This window comes from Phoca vitulina, unplaced genomic scaffold, assembly GCF_004348235.1.
Source record: "Phoca vitulina isolate PV1807 unplaced genomic scaffold, GSC_HSeal_1.0 scaffold4, whole genome shotgun sequence".
NCBI classification, from domain to species: Eukaryota; Metazoa; Chordata; class Mammalia; order Carnivora; family Phocidae; genus Phoca; species Phoca vitulina.
In genome coordinates this window covers 43,317,749-43,343,489 of record NW_022589707.1, presented here as the reverse complement: position 1 = coordinate 43,343,489, position 25,741 = coordinate 43,317,749, and the positions used below count along the sequence as shown (strand labels likewise).

Here is a 25,741-nt window from a genome sequence, read left to right as displayed (position 1 = left end):
AAGACAAGGTTTCTGGCCTGAATGAGTGGCACAGAGAATGCACCCAACACAGGAGACCAAGACTGTGGGAGAGAAAAGTACTACAGAAGGGAAGAGGAAGGTGAGATTGATTGATTCTATTTCAGGCTTTGGTTTAGGGAGGGCTTCACAGAAGAGGTGACACCTGACTAGACCTTGAGGAATGAGAACAAATTCAGGACAAGATGATTCGATTCCTTCAAACCAGAGGAGAAGACTGTTGCCCTGAACTTCCCTACCACTCACATTTCTCATGGGGCTGATAAGGGAACTGCTTCTGTGTCATTGTGTATCTGATAAATGAGTCCCAGAATAATTTGGGAAACAAAAGTTAAAGCGGATTATGTATTTTCAAGAAGTTTTTTCATGAGTTCAGGATACACTCTTCAGTCTCATAAACAACTTATATCCAAGATGGGAATGTGATAACAGGAGGGCCACAGCAGATTTTCAGAGTGGTCCCTTTATGAAATGTTTACTTCAGGAACACATTTAAATGGCTATCCTTTCCTCCTGGATTTTTCCTAAATAAGACACCTGGTCATTCAAAGGTCTTACCCATTTAATATCCATATAGCCTTGTGAAAAGCATGCTTCCTCTCTGCCCTGACAAAGAGACCACTTTAGGATCTACAAACAAGTACCACAGTTGTCACCTTCAAGGGGAAGACCGGTCTCCTCAAAAGAGGAGACACCATAGGGAATAACTGAGCTCCTTCAATGCTCACCGAAACAACAGAATCTTCCTGGGTCTTGGTGTGCCACGGCCATATAAGACTCTAATGATTTATTTACTTGTTATAGTCATTAATTCATTACTAGTCATTCTTCCTCTCTATCTTCCTCCTTCTAGACTGGTGGATCAGGGTTGGCTGACAAACGGTGAAAATTATACACCTAGCCCGAGCCCCTCCTGGTGTTCCACCCCTCCAGAAACTTCCTATTAATACCCACTGAAAACTCAATGGGACTGCAGCAGCTCCAAGCCCCAGCATACTACCTTACACACACAGGACTGCACTTGTTAAGTATCAACTTGGTCAGTTCAGTTCAATGATTTCCCCACAAGTTTAGAAGGCCTGAATGGTTGTTTATCTAGTTTTTACATTGAAAAAAGATAAACAGAGGAAAGGGAAGGAGAGGAACACTCATAATCCTATCACACTAAAACCACTATAAGCATTTTGATACATTTCTCTCCCATCCTTTTTATACATATGGTCTTGCTCTGTTTTAAAATAATTATACTCATATCTATATGTACTCATATATATATGTACTCAGATACATATATATATATGTACTTTCCCCAAACACTGTACCATAATCATTTTTTAAAAAAATTAACATGTATCCTGAGGATAAAATTAGTATGTGTTCAAAATAGAAAATACAGAAAAATGTAAATAAAATACATATTATTTAAAGCTTCATCACCCAGATGTGGCCCCTATTAACCTGTTGGTATATTTTTTAATATTAAAATATTTGTGTGTGTATATATATATATGTGTATATAGATATGGTGTGTATGTTTATGTGTATAGGTTATATATAGATATACAGATTTAAGTTTGAAATACTGGGATCACACTGTACATAGTCTTTATATAGTCTGATATATTCATTTAACATTATATTGTGAACTTTTCCCCAGGCTGTTAGTTTTTTGAGACATTAACTTTAGTTGATAGATAATACTTTATTACATATGGGTGTTACAGAGTAACCCTTTTATGTATTGGAAGCTAAGAGTGTTTCCAAATTTGTAAAGATGGTGAACACACGTTTGCAAATGTCTTCTGTAAATAATGAGACATTATCATTATTTTTTAGAATCAGTTCCCAGAAGAATTATTAAAAATGTTTATAGTAATATATATATTACCTAATTATATTAACAAATAAGAGAACCTCTGTTTTCTCTATATCTTTAAGGGCATAAAATACTATAATTTCGAAAAATTTTGTAAATCTAATCGTTTTAATTTGCATTTCTTTGTTAAGAATTAGGTCAACAGTTTTTTCTTTTTAAAAAACTAGCTGTAGAGATGTTAACGTTGGGGGAGACTAGGTCAGGGTGCATGGGAACTCTTTGCATTTCTTTGCACCTTCTTGTGAATTTATAAGCATTACAACGTCCCAAGTTTTAAAAAAACCCAGTGTATTTGGGTTTTTCTGGTGAAATGTGTCCCTTTTCTCATTCATTTGTTGAGGTCTTCAGTTGTTTGTTACTACCTATTAATTACTTACACATTAAAGACATTATCACCTATTTTGCATTATCTGAGTCTATCATTTTCACTGAAAATATTTTTCGTTTATTATTTGCCTCATTTTTTCACACACACCATTTTTTCCCCAAAAAAATCCCGTCAGATCTAGTCAACATTTCTTTTGTAATTTTTCTATTGTTTCCAAGTTTAGGAAGTCCTCCCTACTCTGGCCATTTGATAAATACTTAAATCAATCTATTTCAATTTTAGTTTTTATATTTAACTCTAATTCACTAGCAATTCATTTTAGTGGCAATGGAAAGATTTAAACTGCTTTCCAAATTGCTTTTGAGCTGTGCCAACCGAATTTATTGAAAAATCCATCTCTTCCCCATTGGTTTTTGAGTCTCTTCTATCATATATTTGTCTCTTTCATACGAAATGGTGTTTATGCCTGAGATAGTGATTCGGTCCATTCTCACACCATCCCCAGCATATTTTCACTACTGGAGCTTCACTCTGTCATATTTTCTGGCCTGGCACATTCCTCAATATATAGCAGTGATGCTATTGAGAAAACACTTCCGACTCGCCAGATGTGGACTGAAATCCCAGCTAGGACTCTTACTAGCTGTGTGCCCTGGGGGAAGCTACTTAACCTCTCTGGTTTCCTTGTCTCTAAAATGAAACTACCATCACCTACCTCAAAGAACTGTGGCTAGGATCTTGTGAGTTAATGCACTCAACTGCATATGGAATATAGCAGAGAGGCAATTAAAAAAGTTCTGTTCTCATGGTTCTGAAAAACAAACTGAGGGTTCTAGAGGGGAGGGGGGTGGGAGGATGGGTTAGCCTGGTGATGGGTATTGAGGAGGGCACGTTCTGCATGGAGCACTGGGTGTTATGCACAAACAATGAATCATGGAACACTATATCTAAAACTAATGATGTAATGTATGGGGATTAACATAACAATAAAAAAATTAAAAAAAAAAAGTTCTGTTCTTCTCTTTCAGACATTGCTTTAAAAGTTCTTGCCTCATCAGTCCCTCTCTCTCTTTTTTTAATGTTTTATTTATTTATTCATGAGAGTCAGAGAGAGAAAGAGAGAGGCAGAGGCAGAGGGAAAATCAGGCTCCCCAGCTAGCAGGGAGCCCGATGCAGAACTCCATCCCAGGACCCCGGGATCATGACCTGAGCTGAAGGCAGATGCTTAACCATCTGAGGCACCCAGGCGCCCTGCCTTATCAGTCTCTTAAGTGGACCATAGGTTTAGTAGAATGTTATCACCCAAGGTCACTTAGCCTTTCATTTGAAACCTAAAATAATATAAGAACTAATAAGCTGATAATATTAAATGTTCACATTCAGAAACACAAAGCAGGAGAACTTAATAGAATGTGAGAGTAATTCCTGATAGGAGAGGGGGGATTTTAGAATCTAGGAGCCAGGCTCGATGCCAAAGATGGGTAATCTGCACAACCCAGAGGTAAGGGATGAGACAGAAACACAGAGAACAGAGCGCCCTGGGCTGACCCCACTGTGGGGACTGTCATTCCCTGACAGAATGCCTGGGGTGTCTGTGAGCCACCTAAGAAAAGTAAACGGGAATGGAATTTTTAGGCTCTGGGGCGGCCACTTCCACTCACTCTCTGGTTTCCTGAAGACAAGAATGGCTTTTCCCTTTCTGGGAAAGGGAGCCTGAGTCACTCAGTGAAAAGCAGGATAAGACAAGGAGAACAGAAAATCACTGAAAGAGGAAACAGCAAGGAGAACACTCCATCAGCAGGACTCCAGAAGGTTGTTTTGGAAAGTGTGAATGTGGGGGATACTACTGCCCCTCCTCAAGGACATTTGAGCCTTCAGGTACATTCCTTGTGAGATCGGTTTGAAAACATGCATTGTTAAGGGGCGCCTGGGGGGTTCAGTCGGTTAAGCGTCTGCCTTCGGAGCCGCCGGTCATGATCCCAGGGTCCTGGGATCGAGCCCCGCATCGGGCTCCCTGCTCAGCGGGGAGTCTGCTTCTCCCTCTCCCTCTGCCTGCCGCTCTGCCTACTTGTGATCTCTGTCAAATAAATAAATAAAATCTTTAAAAAAAATAAAATAAAAGCATACATTGTAAAGACTTGTGATTCTGGTTTCCTTTCCAAAATGCAAATAGCCCCAAGTATACACACTAAGCATCAATACACAGAACCATAAATGAGGGGTCAGCTTGCTTAAACAGATAGATATAATCAGGTGGCAGTACTACTTAGAAGGTAAGCACTGCCTCACAAGAGACAAGAAACCCCACGGAACGCCACGGCGTCTGGCAGCCACCAACACTGAGTGATGGCGCGGAGTGCCTGCGCCCTGCTCCAGCAACCTTGCACACTTCCCTGCCTGGGCCTAAAATGAAGGTCACCCCGGTAATGTTCAGGTGCTCAGCTTTAAAGATGATTCAGTTTAGGTCTGGGCTAAAATGACTGAAAAGATCTCTTGGTGGGGAGTGAGTGTGTGGAGAAATGTCATGCTCAACTTCCGACACGTCTCAGAAGTAACAGCAGCCTGGGAGCCTCTACAGAGACAGCGTAGGTCCCTCGTCAGGAGAACAGAGTCCCCTTGGCGTGTGGCCGAGCCCGTGGTCCCCGTGGCTGCAGATGCCCAGGCCTCGCCCCGGGTGCTGATCGATTTCAGCCGCTAGCCTCCTCTTTGCCTGAACACGCGGCTTCCCACGGACTGAAGTATTGTGTGGGGGTTTGTTTTCTTTGAGGACAGGAGAAGGAGGAAGAGGGATTCAGCTTCAATATTAGAAACTCCTTTTAATAAAATTCACACACACACAGACACACACATACACCCCTTGTATAGTACCTTCCTCCTTTTTATTTTAAGTGCTCTCAGTCTAATAAGTTCGTTAATGAAAAATATAGCATATCTGAGACATACGATAGCTAAAAACAGGTTTGAAGCCTTATTATTCTTTATTATTCTTTTCTACTTATTTTCTGAGTAATCCACTTGTATCTTTTCTGCAGTTTCTCATTTTAAACACACGCAAGGAACATTTTGTATAAACATCCTGAGTTTTGAGAAAAGACATTTTAACATATTATTAGTTGACCAAGACACTTCAATTGTAATACAGTATTTTTTCCTTCACAGGGTACAGCTGTGCTTTTTAAAAGAGAAAAAAAAAATCACAGGAGAAGAAGGTACCGGTCACAAAGAAAGGGGGAAGGGGATGTCACAGAGGGGGCAACTTGGGATACCACAGGGCAGAGAAAATGAGGCCTCTTCAGAAGTAACAGGAGAAAATGTTTGTCTCTCTGCATTCCGACTCTAGTAATAACTAGTGAAAAGGTGATACTTAGGAGGAAAGGGGGTAAAGAAATACAAAGGGAAGAAGACTTCTGGGGGGGGAGCAGTTTACCAATGCAGTTAGCACATACTCAGGAAAGCTTTGGGGGGCTGGCAGGCGGCTCAGACCCTGCAGCAGCTGGGGGGGGGCGGGCAGACTTGTGAGCACCACTCCCCACTCCCGAGGGGGAATCAGGGGCAGAGGGACTGGACAGAGGGTGTCAGGTGAGGGGGTGGCGGTCGTGGAAACATTCCCAGACGAGAAGCCTTACCCACCTCTGCCAGACTGTCACCCGACTTGGCAGCAGCGGGGGAATCGAGGAGCAGAGACTCAGCATGGATTCTGCGTAAGCGTTCTTTAAGGTCTGTGTTTTGTGCTAGGGCCTGGAACATGTTAAAAATAGTGGGGCTCTGTTAATAAATGGATGTATCAGAAAAGCACAGCAGTGGGCCCAGGGGGACGGTCCTGTGGGAAGTGCCTGAGGAGGGCACTTCCTGGACCTTTTTTCTTGAATGTTATCCGACAGGATATGGTTCTGAGATGCCAGGGAGATCAAAGACACCGAACTTTGGAAGTGATGTCCCTTCTCTGGTCTCACTTCTGGGGATGGAAGAAGGGGCTGGCGAGGATTTCCTTTCAGTGGGGAAGGAAATCACCAACACCTTCAGCTCTTACTAGGCTAGTGGTTTCATGGCCCTCCCTCCCCAGCTCCCTCCCTATGACCCCATGCTTCTCTCATCTTTAAAGAGGATGCTTCTCCCACCCCTTATGATTGGACATCTTTTAATGTTATTTAATTTTCATACCAGTTGAACTGGATCTTAGGAAGTGTGCTTAGAATTAGGATTTTGTGGAGGATTAATTTTATTATTTCCCAATATAGGTGATGATTGTTTTATTCATTCTTCATGACTAAGACATTTAATTGAAAACAACAACGACATACTTTCACTTACCTGGATAAAGGCTAAGGACTAGGGCCCTGGGAATTGGGGGGAGGGAACTGGACACATGTAAACCCACCCCTGGGCAGGTCAGATTCCCTATCCCAACCTCCCAAATGGGAAGGAACCAGATTGAAGGTAAAGGAAGATGTTTCCAAATGATCTGTCTTTGGAAAAGGACAAGTGTGCCTGATTGTCCCCCCAGACACTCCCACAGTCAGCTCTCCAGGTGCTTGCACACAGATCTGTCCTGTCTGTCTATCAGGCTCTCTTCCAAGAAGCTCAGAGCCTTTCCCATCCATTAGTGCCCCAGGGCCTACCTGCTGAGATCATAGAAGGATGTGGCACTGAAGGATCTACTGCCTGGATCTCAAACAGGATGTTGGTTTTATTTTTTAATACCCAGGAATGGAATGGGTTATTTGGAAATTCTTGAGGATCATTTAGGAAACACTGAGTAAATGTTCTTAATACACACAAGTACATGTAACAATCTCTATGGGGTACTCACTTTTTTCTGACCAACATTTTGCTGGCATCTTAGCATCAGTCAGTGGCTAGAACCTATACCAGTGTTAGACTCTTAGTATGGCCTGAAAAAATGTGTTATTTTAGCAGCTTCTCTTTCCTTTGTAAGCCACAGGCAGAAGAAAGAAGAATGCCAAGACTGCATATACAGCACAAACATATGCATTCTGATAGCCCTGGGAGGACACTAAAAATGTTATTTTTAAAAAACAAGCTTTGAATCTAATCCAGAATCCAAGCCAAAAAGAGGAAAGAAAGGATCATTTTGTTATATCTTAAGTTTCCAAAATCCTGAACATGGGAGAAAGTAAATTCCTTAGAAGGGTAACAGCTCTGGCCTAGGATACCATGTCCTCTACCAGACAAGCCGACTAAGAAGATGAGGCCAGACCTCCCAAGGGAGGAGGGCGGGAGACAGGAAGACCGCTCTGAGAGGGGCTGGGGAAGCCCATCAGAGGTACCTTCTGAAGGTACTAAAAGTCAACCTACTGGGAACAAAGAAATGCTCTGTAGCACTAAAAAATAAACTTAAAAACAAAACACAACAAAACAAAACCACACCTCTCTTCTCTCAAACCCAAATAGCTCCCAGTGCGCAGCTGGCTGTCCACTGCAATCCAAAAGGGGTGTTTCTCTCTCTGACCTTAGAAAACCCAGAGTTCCTCAGGGTGAATGACATTAAGACCCTTTCTGTGGAGTAAGTCCACATTATTTTTTATTTCTTTCAAAGATAACATACTTGGAATGCCAAGTGAGGAAATATTCCTAAGTATTCTTCAACAACAACTATGCACGACTGGTAATGTGTTTCCCATTACGGTCACACCAAAATCATTACTTTACTTTTCTCAGTAACATGAGGAATCGGAAAGATGAACGGATATTTTCTAGTTCTCTCAAAGCCTGAATTAGCTCCTGAAAACAAGATCCTAAAATTCATCTCCCCAACTTAACCCTAAACAAAAAGTTTGGTATTGCTTCAGCTGGTAATTTCCCATGTGCGCACACTCTCTATTTGTACTAGGGATTCGAAAGGACAAGCAAAGACTAGGGGCATAATGAAATAACATAATAAAATAAAAATAAAAGAAATATATAAATAAGTAAAATAAATACAAATGACATAATAAGTATGTTATTTTTAAAACCCGCCAGCTTTTCGATAGATACAGAGTGAGTAACCAGACAACACCAGCCGTTCAAGGTAGAGTCCTAGGACACTGCGCCTGAATGGAGCCCAACTGAAATCAAGGGGAAAATGTAGAGAGAGAGTGAATAACAGAAGGGCTGACTTGAGGCTGGAGCCTGATGTTTCTGTTGTGATGAAAACGCAATGATTATCTGACATTCCTTATGACTCACCTCTCTGTGCCCATGCAGGAAAAGGCAGCTAAAAGTTTTATCTTACCAAATCAAATCACTTCCAAATAACTTTGAAAGAGTGGTAAGCAGGATCACTGCTGGGCAGCAGAGAAGATGAGTGAATTTAAAGTTGCCTTCTGCTACCTGTCACTTGCAAAGTCACTCTAAGCTCGAGAAGTACAGGAACCTCCAAACCTTGGATTTTGTAATGAGAAACAAATATCTGGAAGACCCACACAAACACACAATAAACGCTTTACAGAAACAGAAAAATCAAGATAAATGGTAGGAAACCAAACTTAAGGTATCTAATGCTCCATGAAATACGAGTTACTAAGATTGGAGGTAGGCTCAGTTTTGCTGTTCAGAATTAGCAGATCCGATAAAGGTTAAAATAGAATTTGGATAATTTGTTGGGTTTTCTCATGAATTTTCAACACAACCATGGAGTCGGAAAATATAAAAAATTCATGAGCATGGCCAGGTGGTCGGGCATTTCTGTGACACAGACATGCAACTTACGGATGACAGGGCGTGTTTCAGGCCGATGACCTGGGCAGAGGGGGAGGAGGAGACATCCTGTTCCATCAGCTGCTTCAGCTTCTCTCGCTCTGTTGATATGGTATTAAAAGCTGACCTTAAAGTGAAGTAAACTAGAAAGATATAATCATTATAAAAACGAGTAAAGGAAGAGGCATAATTAAACACAAGATACAGAGACACGTATTTCTTATAAAGGAATTTAGAAAAGTAACAGCCCTGAATAGTGAACTGAAGAGTACAGCAAATGGACACTCTAAATTGACTTCTAAAAAACACATCTGGAAGGTACAACACCAAGAGTGAACCCTAACTGAAACTATGGACTCTGGATGATAATGATGCTTTGTTGTAGGTTCACTGATTAAAACAAATGGACCACGCTGGTGGGATGTTGACAGTGGGGGATGTTGTGTGTGTGTGGGTGGGGTAGGGTTATATGGAACTCTGTACTTTCTGCTCCATTTTGCTATAAACCTAAAACTGCTCTGAAAAAGTCTATTACAAAATTTAACAGCATACACATTTTTTTCCTTTTTTTTTTAAGATTTTATTTATTTATTTGACAGAGAGAGACAAAGTGAGAGAGGGAACACAAGCAGGGGGAGTGGGAGAGGGAGAAGCAGGCTTCCCGTGGAGCAGGGAGCCCGATGCGGGGCTCGGTCCCAGGACCCTGGGATCATGACCTGAGCCGAAGGCAGGCGCTTAACGACTGAGCCACCCAGGCGCCCCTAGCATACACATTTTTCAATTCTAAACGCCCTATCCACTATACAATTCTAGGAATTTATGACTTGTCAAGATATTTTGACACTTGAAAAGATACTTCTGATTTCTCAATTATCAACATTTAGTTTTGTTTGTATCCCCAAAGACTGAAACTGCTTGAAAACAAAGCTCAATGGTTGCTGGGGAGTCATGAAACTCGAAACCAAGAAACTAGATAGCACCTTAACCAGGTGACCAAAATTAATCACCAGTGAGGCTCAGATGGACTTTGTGTGCCTCCAGGTGTAATATCCTGAAAAAGATACACCTTCCCTTGTGTTGTACACCAGCCAGGGATAGGTCACTGCAAAGTGAGGAACATCTTCTATTTAAAAATTGACCTGTATCCTTCAAAAGCATCAATTTCATCAAAGAAAAAGAAAGGCTGAGGAACTGCTCCCAATTGCAAGAAACTGAAGAGATATGACAATTAAAATGTGATCATAGGCTCGATCCTGGACTGAAGGGGAAAAGTGCTATCAAAGGACATTATTGGAACCACTGACAACATCTAAAAATGGAAAACAGGAGAGATGAAAGCCATGCTTCAACGTTAAATTTCTTGAATTTCATAACTACACTGTGGTTAAGTAACAGACTATCCCTATTCTTAGGAAATAGATACTACAGTATAAAGGCATAAAAAAAAGACATGATGTATGATCCCTACTCTCACACGGTTCAGAAAAATAAACACGTGTGTGTGCGCACATACAGTGTATGTGGAGAAAGAGGTAAGATATATGTAGCAAGATATTAAAAATGATGAATTTGGGTAAAGGATATATGGCTGTTCTTTGTATTATTCTTGCAACTTCTCTGTAAATTTGAAATTATTTTAGGGTGTTGCCTACACTCTTGTTAGTCTTGCAGCTGCTTGATCCAGAATCCCCAAGCTCTAAACTTGGCATTCAGCTACTCTGTTCACTTTAGTGAGCCCTCAGGTACATGAGAGCTTAGCACTGCTAGGCATTCAGATGCCAGAATTAAAGTTTTTAAAGCCCGCTAACACATACGGCAAAAAATTCATCAAATTTGGATCACATTTGTATGAGTTATCTCCTAGGAATGGGGAAATGCCATCTAACTTACTGATCATGGATATCACATTTGAACATTATCTTTCCAGTCTCCTTTATTACATTTTGTTTTAGAAAGGTAGGAAGAAGGAAGAGGCAGAGACATACTTCTTCTCAGATGGCCTGGCATATTACTGAATTCCACAAGGCTGCATTTTTGGAGGCGCTGTCATTCAAGGTTGGCCGATTTAGTATCGCAGAAACTAAATACGCATAATCGACTCACTTCCCTCATTTCCACAGTCACAAGGACAACTGCACCTCGCCATAAGTTGTTTCTGAACTTGTCTGAGGTCGTGGTGTTCCGTGATGGATTTAGACCATCTTTGTAAAGTCATCATATAAATAAGCAATTTGTTTAAACACAACACACACACACACACACACACACACACACAGTTTCCTTAGTTTATTAAGTACAATTCATTTCTTCCCTTCTGTCAACAGAAGACAGGGTAAATAGGTACTAAAGGCAAACAGGTACTAAAAATTTTTTAACAATATCTATGGAACGCACTTAGCTCTTTGATTTAAACAATTCCATCGAGCAAAATAATGGGCAGCACAACAGAGTGACCAACAGTGTGGACTCCGACCTAGCCCTGGATTCTTTCCAGCTCTATCACTCAGTCACTGCATGACCCTGACAAACACATGCTGTACCTGAACTCCCCTTTCCTCATTTGTAAATGGCGGTCATGATAGCGTTTACTTTGTAAGATGGTGATGGGGATTAAAGACGATAATGCGGGGATAGCACTTAACCCCATGGATAGCATATAATAAATAGTAAGTGTTGCTGCCATAATAATAGTGATGGTGATAAAAGCAACACAAGAGGGTGAAAGTGGTGGGGACTTGAAATACGGGCACCAGTTTCAGGAGAGTACTTTGGTCTCTTGCCAGAACAGCACTTGTTAATAACTGCGTGCAGGGTACAGGGTCTATGAGTGAGGGACTGACCGGAATCTGTTCAACAGTGGAAGAACAGCCTCAGCTGGGGGGCAACGAGCCCCACAATTAACATTTTACATCCTATTAGATAGGCACCCCCCCTAAAACACACACTTGGTCGGATACCCATCTGAGTGGGTCCTGGGAGGAATACCTCTTCACTGCCATGGGTTTTTTGGGGTTTTTTGGTCTTTTGGTATAAGTTTCCTTAATCTGCTATTACAATTCAATTTTTTCTCTTTTTTAAATGGAGGTATAATTGACATTAACCTTACATGAGTTTTGGTGTCTACCGTAATGATTTGGTACCTGTATCCACTGCAAAATGATCACCACAATAAGTCTAGTGAACATCTGTCACTTTACACTGTTACAAAAGAAAAAAAATTTTTTTCACTGTTATGTTTATTGCTTTAGATTAAGTAAATGTGGTGCTCAGCTGGCTGCCACTTGACCAGATCAATTCCTCTGGCCTTCAGACAGCCTGCAGTAAAGCAAGGCCTTCAACCTGATGGGAAGATTCCATTTAAAATTGGCAGAATATACATTCCTTGGTTCAAAATGGAGAACTGACAATGCTGCGGTGGGCATAAAATAAGCAGAAAGAAACTCATATAGTCACTATATTTATTTTTCATCTGTAAAGTGCTTCCTAAACCATCTGACAAAAGATCGCCATGCACTGAATTTTTTTTTTTTTTTTAAAGATTTTATTTATTTATTTGACAGAGAGAGAGATAGCGAGAGCAGGAACACAAGCAGGGCGAGTGGGAGAGGGAGAAGCAGGCTTCCTGCCGAGCAGGGAGCCCGATGTGGGACTCGATCCCAGGACCCTGGGATCATGACCTGAGCCGAAGGCAGACGCTTGATGACTGAGCCACCCAGGTGCCCGCCATGCACTGAATTTCTTAAATGACTGGTGAGGCCCACTCAGAGGACATTAAAATAGTCATTCACAGCGGCCTAGTGACCCAGCACACACAGAACGATTGTTAGGGGCTGCTCGTGGGAGACTATATTTATATTAACTGTTAAAGACACAGGATCCCAGAGGTGAGGAATATTCTTTGTGACAGAATGTTTTCTTACTAATTTCTAACCTGATGCTAGGGGAAAAAAAAAAAAAAACTTACAAAAATAGAAAGATCCAAGTGAATGTATCACATCTATGGGTATCTGAAAACAAATAAAACCACATAGAAAGTCTTCAATGCTCAGAGCTACAAAGAACTCCAAAGATCACCTAGCCACCCACCATACAGAATGACCAACTCTTCTCTGCCTCTAAACTTCCTTGCCTGTGGTTTTTGGACCATGTTTCTCAGAGCATTTGCTGTCTCCTAAAGCAGTCCGCTCTGCCCCTAGACTCTGCTGCAGGGAAGGAAGACCTCCTGTTCCCAAGTGGAAATTTCCCTCAGTGTCTCCTCACTGGCAAACAGAACTACCTCTCCGTTCATGCGGTGTTCAAATATGGAAAGGCAATCATGGCATCTCTGTTTACTCATCTTTCCCAGACTGTCCTCAGCCATTTCTCAAACCCTCCCACTGTACTAAGACAGCAGGATGCAGGTTGAGTTCTGGCAGAATGGAATGCCATACGCCTCATACAACTGACTCTTGGACCACTACCTTTCCCGTTTCCACAGGCTTCTGCGGTATTCTTCTATTGAGTTAGATGGTGAGAGTATAGTTAGCACGTTTGGTACTGAAGGACACCTGTACTCTTAATCTACCTTAGCTCTACTGTTTAATGCGCTCCTTTTCTAGCAGTTTCTCGGCATCACGAAAGAATAAGGTCGGGGGGAAGACAGTTATGAATACCAAAGACATCACTTCTACGGAGGCAGTCTGGTAGAAGGGAAAGACATTTTGTAATAAGGCAAATGTGAACCAAAATCCTACTTCTACCACTTGGTTGCCATTTAGATTTTGGACAAATCCTCGGTTTCCACATCTGTATGTGTGGATAATGCCTGTATCTCGTGAGTGCTTTAAGGAAACAGTGAGAAAACATACTACCGTATAGTGCCCAACCCACTGTAGGACTCATTATTTTTCTTTCCCTCTTTTTTTTTTTTTTTAAGATTTTATTTATTTGTCAGAGAGAGAGAGAGCACAAGCAGGGGAGCGGCAGGCAGAGGGAGAAGCAGGCTCCCCGCTGAGCAAGAAGCCCGAAGTGGGGCTCGATCCCAGGACCCTGGGATCATGACCTGAGCTGAAGGCAGATGCTTAACCGACTGAGCCACCCAGGCATCCCTTTCTTTCCCTCTTTTTAATGAAAAGCATATTTTGGTGAATTTTCTTTGAAATGATAACATATCTAAAATATCTCGGGTGGTTTGATCTTCTGTAATCTGCTTCCTCTAATTTTCAAACCTCACAAGATATCCATGGTTTTAAAATACTTTCTGATACTCTATCCAAATGGTTCTTTCACTTAGATACATTAGGTAATTTGTTTAAATGGTCCTACTTATTTCCAGATAATTTACATAAATGTAAGTGCTCAGCCTATTCTTATGCTGAATTCGAAATTATGCTTGATAAATGATCTGGCTTTTCTTTAAATTCTGTATATCTTCTAGCTTTTAATCTATGAAAATGATGGCACCGTGACATGCTTGGTTTTTTATCCAATGCTTCCAGAAACTCAAAACAGTTCAGAAAATGATCCTTCAACAATTAAGACTCAACACAGGAAAAGAATCAAAAACAAAAGAATGCTAAATAATGGAATACAGTTTAATTTTGTTCTACTTTTAATCTTTTCATTTGTAAATGAGGCTTTCCCTCTCTGAAAGTACCTTTAGGAAAGTATCATTAAACCTAACCTTGTTTTCTTTCCAAAGTAGAACATAAATGCCCCACTTCCAGAGGACCCTGGTCCTATCCTAGTCCTTGCTCTCCTATCCTACAACTGCTCACCATAATCAGTCATTTCTATTTCAGCTAAGAATAGAACACTGTCTCATAAAACCTTCTTGTAACAGTAAGCAACAGCATGAATTCTATTCAGAACAAAATAACCAATCATAGAAAATAGTTACAGAATTTGAGACCCAAAAGTCAGGAGAACTACTTTAGGCCATTTAACAGATGAGGCAACTGAGGCCCAGAGAAGTTAACTGGCTGAGATAAAAATTCCACAGCTAGTCATAACAGAGTGGCTTAGAATGAATGCCTATCTTCTGATTCAGATGGTATAGAGGGTTAGCTCCATAAAGGCTTATTATTTACTGTGTTTCCTGCATTATGTTTCTCAAGAACTTTAGTTCCTGGGTGTCAACAGCTACTGGGGAAGTGAGGGAAAGATTTCCAAATACATTGAAAATCACTGACTTAAACAAAACTAACAGACTTCTCTGCTGCAGGACTTCTCAGGGCCTTTAATATTTACTATTCTTGTGTAAGTTCAAAGGGGACCATAGTCAGCAGTGTTTTCCAAACATTTTTAACCATGGAATTCTTTTGTTTTTAAAAGCATTTTATGGGCAAAGTGTTCCGTGAATATATTTGGAGAAATGTAAAAGTTAATATATGCAATGTAAATTCCTTAATGGCTTTTAAGTTTTAGTACATTTTGTTCTCTGCTTACTTATATGTGTGTCAACATATGCTCAAAGCCAGACACACGAACCAATGAAAATTATTTCAATGATATGCCATAAAAATCAAATTCCATTTATAATATATAAGAAGGACTTTTTCACCTATGATGGGTATATATTGGTTGTCCACCCTTTGATCTAATCTTCTACAAAACAGAGAGCATTGAGATGCATTTAACAAATTAAAGAAAAAGCAGGTAACACAGACTATGTTACAACATCAGTGGAATTCCTACATTTAGTTCACCTGCCCTGGAATCACAGTCGATAGATTAGTCATACAGTCAAGAAAGTACCATACAAACTGTCCGTGACCAGGTCAGGCCCACACGGGAAGAAAGGAAATGTCAAGATGCTTTGAGTTTGACTGTATGGAAGTGAGAAAGCGTGCAAGCTCGCAGGACTGAGGACAAACCTGGGAAGTGTCTCCATTCCACGAGGCCTCTGAGTCACAGCCTGTGTGAAAGGGACTCCCAGAGATCTGTCAGTCTGCACGAGTGTACTTGAAATCCACAGCAGTGAAACACAGACGGTTAGGCTCCCTGTGATTTGAGGCCCTAAGCCCACAGGGCAAAAGCTGTTGTTGTTGAATGAGTGCACCTGGACCTTTCTCGGAGCACAAATCGAGACCTCGTCTAGGCATGTGGCAGTCTCTGCAGCCAGCTTGGTGTAACAAAGCCTGAAAGGCAAAACAGCTGGCCGCAGCCCACTTCAGACGGGCCACGAGGCTGAGCCCTCTGCGGAAGGACGGTATCCGTGGCCTGACTCCTCACGGCAACCTCTCTCTGCTGAGGGAGCAGCTTCTTCAGTGACAAAATTCAGGACAGCCCTGCTGCGGGGATGCATTATCTTCTCATTCGTAAAAAGACAGTTCGTGGGTTTTTGTTTTTGTTTTTTTTTAAAGATCTATTTATTTATTTGAGCGAGAGAGAGCACGAGCGGGAGGGGCAGAGGGAGAGAGAACCTCCAGCAGACTCCACGCCGAGTGCAAGCCCAACGCAGCCTCACCACCTGAGCTGACACCAAGAGTCAGACGCTTAACTGACTGGGCCACCCAGGTGCCCCGACAGCTCGTGTTATTAAAAAGTTGTGCTCTTTTTCAGGGATTTCCTCCCACAAAGCCTAAAATGCAATGCCCTGATTGCAACCGATCCTTTAATACTAGAGAACACACAAGGGCCTGCGTGAAGAGCTTTGGGCGGGGCAGGTAATCCTTCCCCTCTTACAGACTCATCCTACAACCGCATTGCAAACACTGACAAAGTTCTGACAGCAACTAGAACACGAGTTTGATTGAGGTTGGGATTTGTAAAGAACATGAAATGGTTTCCTCATAACCAACATGTTTTATGTTTGCGGGGTGTAAGGGAAACGGGAGCTGAAAGAATCAATAATGTCATGGGAGAAAAACACGGGGCCAGGAGAATAAAGCAGCAGAGCCAGTATCTTCCTTCCTCTCACTTCAAGCATTGCCCTCCCATTTTTAAAAAAATTTTTAAGGAGGGGAGCAGCAGAGGGAGAGGGAAAGTTTTAAGCAGGCTCCACACCCAACTTGGAGCCCGACGCGGGGCTCGATCTCATGATCCCAAAATCATGACCTGAGCCGAAATCAAGAGTCTGCCACTTAACCGACTAAGCCACTGAGGCACCCCACTGTCCTCCCATTTAAAACTTTTAAACCCATTTGCCCTTTTAAAAAAATGATAAATATACCACATTTTTTTAAAAAGACAAGCAGTAAGAAGATAATAAGCACTTACAACTCCAGCCTCCATCACTAAAATGCTGGTGTAGATCCTTCCAGACTTTTTAGTACACCTATATCTGCCAGATTTATATAGTTTATTTTTTCTGAACAGACAGGATCATACCTATACATTGTTTTGAGACCTGTATTTTTACTCAGTGGTATGTTGTGAACATCTTTCTGTGTCTAGAAAAGTAGCCCTGGCCATCCCCTCGGTAAGGGTGGTGAGACACCAGACTGGGCCGGGCAGGTTGGGATTCAAGTCTCAGGTGGGCCACTTTCTACCACTTTCTTATTCAGGAAGCTCTTCAGCTTCTTCAAGCCTCAGCTTTCTTATCTGTGCAATGAAGATTACAATAATATCTGCTCCACATGTTGCTGCTAGAATGAAATGGAACAGTGCATATAAAGTGCTTAGTGAATACCTGACCTCATAGCTATGTGCTCCATATTTTTATTATTGTGCTGTTGATTATTCTATCACATAATTATATTGCATTAAAAAATCCAATTTCCCTATTGTTGGGCATTTAGGTTATGTCCATTTAAAAAAAAACACAACTTTCTATTTCGAAATCATTATAGATTCACAGGAAGTTGCAAAAACAGTACAGAGAAGACCTGGGTACCCTACACCCAGTTTCCCACAGCAGTAACATCTTATAGATCTATGCTACAGTATCAAAACCAGGAAACTGACATTGGCCTAATCCACAGCGCTCCTGCAGATGTCACCAGTTTTATGTGCTCTCATTTGTGTGTATGTGTGTAAATATATTTTATTTGCAATTTTATCACATGTGTAGATTCATGGGACCACCACCATAATCAGGATACAGAACTTTCCATTACCATCAAGATCCCTCCTGCTACCGCTTCATAATCACACCCATATTTTTCCCCTTTCCCTAAGCCCTGGCAACCACTAATCTCTTCTCTATTTCTATCATTTATCACTTCAAAAGTATTAATAAGTGGAATCATACACTACGCAACCTTTTGAAACTGGCTATTTTCACTCATCATAATGTCCTTGAGATCCACCCAAGCAGCTATGCATATGAGTATTTGTTCCTTTTTATTGTTGAGCTGTACTCCATTGTAGGGATGTCCCACAGTTTGTTTAATCATGCACCTGTTGAAAGACATTTGGTTTGTTCCAATTTTTGGCTAATACAAATAAAGCTGCTCTGAACATGTATGTATAGGTTTCTGTGTAGACTTAAGTTCACATTTCTCTGGGATAAATGGCCAGGAATGTGAATATTGAGTTCTATGGTAAGTGATGTTTAGTTTTCTATAAAACTGCCAAACCATTGTCCAGAGTGCCTGTACCGTCTTGCATTGCCACCAGCAATATATGAGGCACCCAGTTTCTCCATGTCCTCACCAGCATTTGTATCTTTGTGGAGCTATAATAGGGGTACAGTAATACCTCATCCTGGCTTTAACTTGCAGTTCCCTAATGGCTAATGATGTTGCACATCTATGACTAGTTTTTGATATGATAAACAATGCTGCAAGAGATATCTTTATTTGGATAAATTTTAAATTAATTTCTACAAATGAATTCTTCAAAGTGGAATTGCTGGATAGGCAGATTTCTTTTTTTAAACTCAAAACATAATGTCATATTGCTCTCCAGAAAAGCACCAATCTATACCGCCACCAGCAGCATGTGAGTTAAAGAATACCTAATGCTCTCACCATCTCCCCTAAGGGCTTAAAAAAGAAACTTCTTGTCAATACCCTCCCTACTACCAGGGAAATAAAATAAAAATTAGATTGCACCAAATCCTAATAGAGCAGAAAATGAACCAACTAAGATCCCCTCTCCAAGGGCATCCCATACCCAGACATGCATCTGACATTTTCATCAAACACATCAGGAAGAAAGAAAACTCATTTACCTTTATGGGCAATATGACACAGGTCTTCTTGCATTTTAGAAAACTCTGACGAGGTTTCAGAGCCATCAGAGTAATTTTTCTCTTCTCCAAAATCTAACGTTGACAAATTAGGATTGGAGGAATGCAGTCTTATTGGGCCAGAGAAAGGTTTAGGGACCTGAAGTGACACCAAAGGGAGACATTTCTTTTCAGATGCAAATTGCTTAGACTATTTACTTGTTACTAAGATTAGAAAGTTGTAGAAGAACATTTTATAGGTAAATCTTTCTACTGAGTGATGACTTAAAAGAAAATAAATGAAAACCCAGGAAAGCACTTTCTCCAGCAACTTGCTCTGGCTTCTTGTGAAATAAAAATGGGTGAGAAATCACATATTCTTTTGCAAATGATAGAAGCATTAAAGCTCTAGGTTGAAAATGACAGCTAAAGCTGCCAGGCTCTTTCTCATTTCTACTCAATTCCTTCCTCCTGGCAATAATCATCCAGCATCTAGGTTGTTAACAGTGGATAGGTTTTAAAACGTTTCCTTAATTTGCCTCTGGTGCTTCTACAAAGCTAACTTCTCACATGTTTGTATACAAATCACTCTTTACTTGGAAAGTACTTCCATTCAACCCATAAAGTGCTATGAACCAAAGAGTATGCAAGAGTATCGCAGATGACTTACCCATTAAGTCTCTGATTTATTTGACCCTAACAATGTCCTAATTTAATATGCAATGGCCGAGCTGCAAATCTTAGCCTCTGGCTTAGCTGTGCACCGGGGAAGTCAGTGGCTAATGTAGCTCAGTGAAACTCTGATGTGGGTTTGGGAGGTTGGACACGAGAGGCAAAAGAGAGTCTGCACAATGTCCCGTTTCCAGAGACTCCAGTGGGCTCAGAGGGATGATGAATCCACTGACTGGCAGCAGAAGAGGTGGGTCAGAGCAGCACACACACAAGCAAGGAAGAGGGCAGGCGGGCTCAGCATTAAAGAAGGGGACACCGAAGTCTGAGAAACGGCTGCACTCCCTCCATCCTCATGCCATTTTCCCCTTACCCAATTCCATTACATGCTTACTGTAGTATCCAGAAAATCCAAGTGACTGAATTTCTCTCTGCACAGGGTATTTGCGAGAACGACTGTAGAAAATCCTATCGGGAGTCCCAGCAGCCCCCAGCACGTGGCACGGAGAGCAGAGGAAGCAATGGTTACCTGCAGCGTTCCTTTAGCATCTTTGCCAATAGCTCTGGACCGCCACCTCCTGTGTGATCTTTTTTCCTTTTTGGGACTTTCAAAAGCTCCACCCTTTGTTTCAAAACAGGAAAGAGAGCACAGAAAGTAAGGCCTACCAGACCAATTGGGGAAAACTGCACAGCAAAGTGACCACCTCCATCCCCTCGAATGTGGCTGAAGCAACCAAGACCGGACAATGTCCACTGTTAGTGCGAGGCTGGGGAGGAGAGAGGGAAGCCAGAAAAACACCGGAGTGCAAACAGCAGAGGGATCTGGCTGACCTGGATGGCGTTGATTGCAGGCGCCGAATATGTCCGATGCAGGACATCCATACTTTGTAGGAGATGGCTCATTTCCACCAGGTAGGCATGACAGTGTGCCAGGTCTGTGGGAGAAAAGCAAAAGGAAGATTCATAAGCCCTCATCTTGGCATCCAGCTTGCCCTCGGCAAGTGCCAGCTACTTTGTAAATTTATCTATACTACCTGATTTACATCTGTACGGAGACGAAATTTTACTTTCTTTTTTACAGAAGAGGCAGTACGTTGTCACGGTGAAGGGCATGGATTTGGAGAATAAGACTGCCTCTGTTTGAACCCTTCCTGAACTCTGAATCTTGGGCCAATTATATCACTTCTCTGTGCCTTAGTTTCCTCATCTGGGAAAGGGAGAGAATCATACACCTGCCTTCATAGGACAGTTGTGAGTTGACAGAGGCAGCATGCTTTTAGAGTGCTGGTACTCTGTCAGCAGTAAGTAAATCAGCTATCATCATTATCATCATTATTCCTAATACTGTAATAACAGGGTGTCATTCTCTGCTTACAAGGACTCCAGACAAGTAAATGAATGAAACAAAGCTGAAGGATGCATTGGTCCCTAAGGATACCTGTCGATCAGGGACCCACATGAGATCGTGATGATCATCTGCACATTGACCCAAGAGGACCTAAGAGTTCTCATACCAGTTCCTTGGTCGCTAACTCAGAAGATAGTCCTTAATTTGTTGTTCACTGGATGATGGTGGCTGTTTCCACTAAGAAAGCAAGACCCAAATGGCTCTCAAACTTTGACATCATCAGAATCAACTGGAGAACTTGTTAAACCACAGATCATTGAGATCCACCCACAGTTTCTGATTTGGTCTATCTGAGAACTTGCGTTTCAAATAAGTTTGCAGGCCAGGCCAATGCTGCTGGCCCAGAGATGGCACTTCGAGGACTAGCTGTGCCAAAGCTGTGTGAGCTCAGTGAAGCTCCCTCGTGACATTTACTGGGAGGGCAAATCCTATATGGCCCCAAGTGTGATAGTATTTGCATTCAACAGGAGAAAATGTGCTTTTCAAGACCTGGCATCTTTCTGGCATCTTTCTCTCATCGTGGTTCTCAATCATGGCTCTGCTTTAAAATCAACTGGGGAAATTCTTTAAATTCCATATGTCCAAGTCCCATCTTGAGATAATTAAATCAGAACATCCCCAATCCCACTGGTGACTTGTTTTGTTTTTTAGTTCCCTGGGTGGTTCTTAGCTAATTAGAGTTGAGAACACTGAGCTTCTTTATGGAAGAGTTCTCAATCCTGACTCCTTATCAGAGTCATTTGGGAAACTGTAGAAAATCAGTGATGCCGGGGCCCAAGTGCAGACCAATTTAAAGAAATTCTTGTGGAGAGTGGGTATTCTTGCCTTTTAAATGCTCTTCTGGTGATTCTAGTGTGCAGATAGGGTAGAGAACTCCTATTTCGTGGGGAGCTCCATTTGGTTCACCCACTCACTGTGAGCAATGACTCCCGATCTTATATGTACACCGGAGTCAGTTTTAGCACTTAAAAAAAAAACTAGAGAGCTGTGTAGAGTCCACCCATGGAGACTGCAATTTAGTAGGTCCTCATGGAATTCAGACCTGGGTACTTAAAGAATATGAAAGGAAACCTGTCTGCATGCACACCCAGGTGAAGACGTGAAGCTCTGCAGGGAGAGCGTATTTTGTTCATCACCACTGCAAACTCAGTAAGCAAACTCTGAGTGGAAATGTGGACCAGTGACGGGGAAATTCACCTGAGGTGTAAATACTCAACGAGTGCCATCTAAGAGCCATGACAGAAAGAAGCAGAGGTTTCAAGTCATTTTACCTTTCGAGCATTTCTCCATGTCCTCTGAAGATTGTAACCATAATGGAACTCGTGTCTCACCAGCACAAGAAAATGATAAATTGCTTCCGGTTTGAATCGAGCTCTGCTTTGATATACTGCTACGCTGTTCCACAGATGACAAAAGCACATTATAAATGAAAACAGAGCCCAGTGGGAACACGTTAGGGTAAAGGACAACAAAGTGAGCCAGTCGCTAATGGAAGCCGTCTGCCTGTAATGGGGAAGAAGCTTCTACAGAGCACTCTACTAGAGACCCTAAGCTCTGGCTGTCACCTCAGCCTGGCCATACCATGCTCTCATGCCTGGGGCTGCTGTCCTGAATTTCTTCTTCGGTCAAATGATAATCATACCAAAATCATGATAGAAATGTTGGGAAATTTCGCAATCCTCTATGGCTATAAACATGCATACTGCATTTACAACCAGAAAAGAAAACCAAAGTCAAAATAGTCAAGGGAGGCTGCAGCATTCAGGGCCATTAAATTCCCCCGTATGGGCCGTTCATCAGTTACTGTCCCAGGGACAGCAGATGTTCCTCTGGTCCTGGTTCTGACCAACTGCACAAAGAGATTCCTCCCACGAGCCCTTCTTCCTTCACACGGAGCTCCCCGGTTGGGACACCCCCGCACAAAGCCACCCCCTTCTTTTAGACTCATAATTGGCAAGCTCTTACCTTCCTACTTGAAAGGGAGTCCAAGACCCCAGATGTGGAGTCTGTGACAGTGGATCCTGGGAAATAGTGGTTAACCTCGTGTGGAAACATGGCGATTTCATTCTGACGATACATTCTGTGGTGGCGGAGTTTGGATACCCACTCATCAAAGACTTCTTCTGACTTGACCTAAATTATATTAAAAAGAGGGAAACAAGAGCATCCCTCACTGAAAGGAGCAATTTCTTCATTCAATTGAGACACGCCCTCTTCACATGTTGGCACATGGAGAAATGTAGAAATACAAGTTTATTGACTTAGTTTACATTTGCGATCTACAGGAACAAGTTTGAGGAGGAAATGGAGAATAAAAATGGTCTTCATAAACTTCATTTAGGCTCTCAATGAAAGGGTCCAATTGTCATGCTATTATTAAGAAAGCAAAACATTACCACTCATATTGAACAACAAATAAACTAGAATTCATATTTACCTGCCTCAAAACATTCCCAAATTCACTTGTCCCCACTTTTCCTATTCTTACTGAAAATATTAGCACCATGTTTCTTTTTAAACTCTTTTATAATTCAGACTTTTCAGATCAATCTTCTCTGAACTGGAACAAATTTGTAAATTCTTCCCAAAATATTTAACCTTCTTAATTTTCTCTGACAAAGAACACATTGCTGAGTAATGTGAAGGTTATTTTATTTATTTTTTTTTTTATAAAGATTTTATTCATTTATTTGAGAGAGAGAGAGCATGAGAGGGGGGAGGGTCAGAGGGAGAAGCAGACCCCCTGCTGAGCAGGGAGCCTGATGTGGGACTCGATCCCGGGACTCCAGGATCATGACCTGAGCCAAAGGCAGTTGCTTAACCAACTGAGCCACCCAGGCGCCCCTGTGAAGGTTATTTTAAAAAACTTTTCTCCTGCACTTGGAAATAGAAAAAAAATGTGAAAAACTATTATTGGAGATTTCCAAGATTTTTCAAACACACCTACACCACCATAAATGAGTATCTATCAGTGTCTACTTTCCATGAAGAATAATGTTTATAACTAGCAACTTTTATTATAAAGTATTTCAAATGTTCATAAAAGTGCTAAAAAGAATATAACAAGCACCTATGCACTAGATCTTTCTTTACAGTCCAGGTTTTGTATGTACGAGGGTGTATTAATACTTTCAAAGTGAAAAACAATAGATACCTATATATTAGAACAGAGACTCATGAAGTGACAGCTTAAAATCACCCAACAGGATGCATGGTAGGTTACCTTCCGAGAAGAAAACTCCAGGTCAATCTGTTAAAATCTTTACTACCACCACTGCTGAAAGCAAGGATGTCTATAGCCATCACTCATTTAGGAAACATTAGGTCGGCTCTTAGGTCTGTTGTGTTGATTAGAAGTACATTCAGGACTTAAAACCCCTCCAGGTGCTACTGAATACATCATTTACAGGAAAAAGCAATACAAACTGACTTATATCTACTTACCTCCCCCTAAATTATGTCCTCGAAATGTATTTCACTTCCCAGATGCGCTTATGGCGGGAACTTCACAGGAATCTTACATCACCCTTTGCACTGATCTGCTCTCAGAGGCCCTTAAAAATCGGCGCCCAAAACATTCCTCTTGACTCATTTTTTTATTGGTTAAATGAGGTAGAAGAATAAAAGCACTTTATTAAATAACTGTCCAGCATTCTGTTCCAACCCCACAAGTTGATATAGGACCGTGGGTGGACAGCCACTTAACCCCTTGGCTGCCCAGATTCCTCATCTATAAAATAAGACAATGGGACTGGATGGCTGCCATTTAAAAACTGCCTGACTCTGAGGCTATTAACGAGGACCCGCAGACAACTGCTCATACCTACACTAATACTCACAGCTGACGTTCAAATGAATGAACAGGAAACATGAACAGAACTTAAAGTAAATCAACACACGGAAATATTAAACTGTTGTTTATCATGATATTAGTACATAGTGTTATTTTAAGGCACTATGGTTCTTCAAAAATTAGGAATTAATAATTACTTTTATTCTATTAACTACAATAGCAGATGAACAAGAAACTATTATTTCCTGACCATGTCAAAACAGAACTAAGTGGGGCACCTGGGTGGCTCAGTTGGTTAAGCATTGGTCTTCGGCTCACGTCATGATCCCAGGACCCTGGGATCGAGCCCCGCATCAGGCTCCCTGTTGGCGGGGAGCCTGCTTCTCCCTCTCCCTCTGCCTGCCACTTCCCCTGCTTGTACTCTCTCTCTCTCTGTCAAATAAATAAATAAAATCTTAATTAAAAAAAAAACAGAACTAAGTAAGAGTCATTGGAAGTACATGGAGACACGACTGAAACTATTCTAGAGGAGACTGACCTTTGAAACGGGGTGGGTGGGCTATTCTTTCCTAATTTTTTTTTGTTGTTGTTGTTATTGTCAAACAAGGAACATTTGGCAATGGGAGACATTTTTTGGCTGTTATAAGTGAAGGGAGTTTGTTACCAATATCTAGTGGGCAGAGGCCAGGGATGCCCCTCAACATCCTATAATGTACAGGACAGCCCCACAGCAAAGAATTCTCCAGTTCACTATGTCAATAGTGTTGAGGATGAAAAACCCTGCTTTGCTTGGGGCTTAGGCTAGGAAGCAGTATGGATTTGACCATCTTGTGCAGTCAGTCAAGCACACGTATGTG

General features: G+C 41.6%; 1 protein-coding gene across 5 annotated transcripts in view; it reads right to left on the bottom strand.

Moving 5' to 3' along the window:
• Window positions 1–25,741, bottom strand: part of OSBPL3 (oxysterol binding protein like 3) — a 175,551-nt gene that overhangs the window by 39,380 nt on the left and 110,430 nt on the right. For 3 of the 5 annotated variants that reach the window (XM_032401909.1, XM_032401908.1, XM_032401912.1), the window contains 7 exons: window positions 23,057–23,224; window positions 22,363–22,486; window positions 20,515–20,618; window positions 20,213–20,305; window positions 19,018–19,174; window positions 8,934–9,064; window positions 5,853–5,960 (listed from right to left, as the gene is read on the bottom strand). In XM_032401909.1, the coding sequence (XP_032257800.1) occupies window positions 5,853–5,960; window positions 8,934–9,064; window positions 19,018–19,174; window positions 20,213–20,305; window positions 20,515–20,618; window positions 22,363–22,486; window positions 23,057–23,224 (885 nt within the window). The remainder of the gene's footprint in view (window positions 1–5,852; window positions 5,961–8,933; window positions 9,065–19,017; window positions 19,175–20,212; window positions 20,306–20,514; window positions 20,619–22,362; window positions 22,487–23,056; window positions 23,225–25,741) is intronic. The other 2 variants (XM_032401910.1, XM_032401911.1) reach the window with 2 other exon arrangements.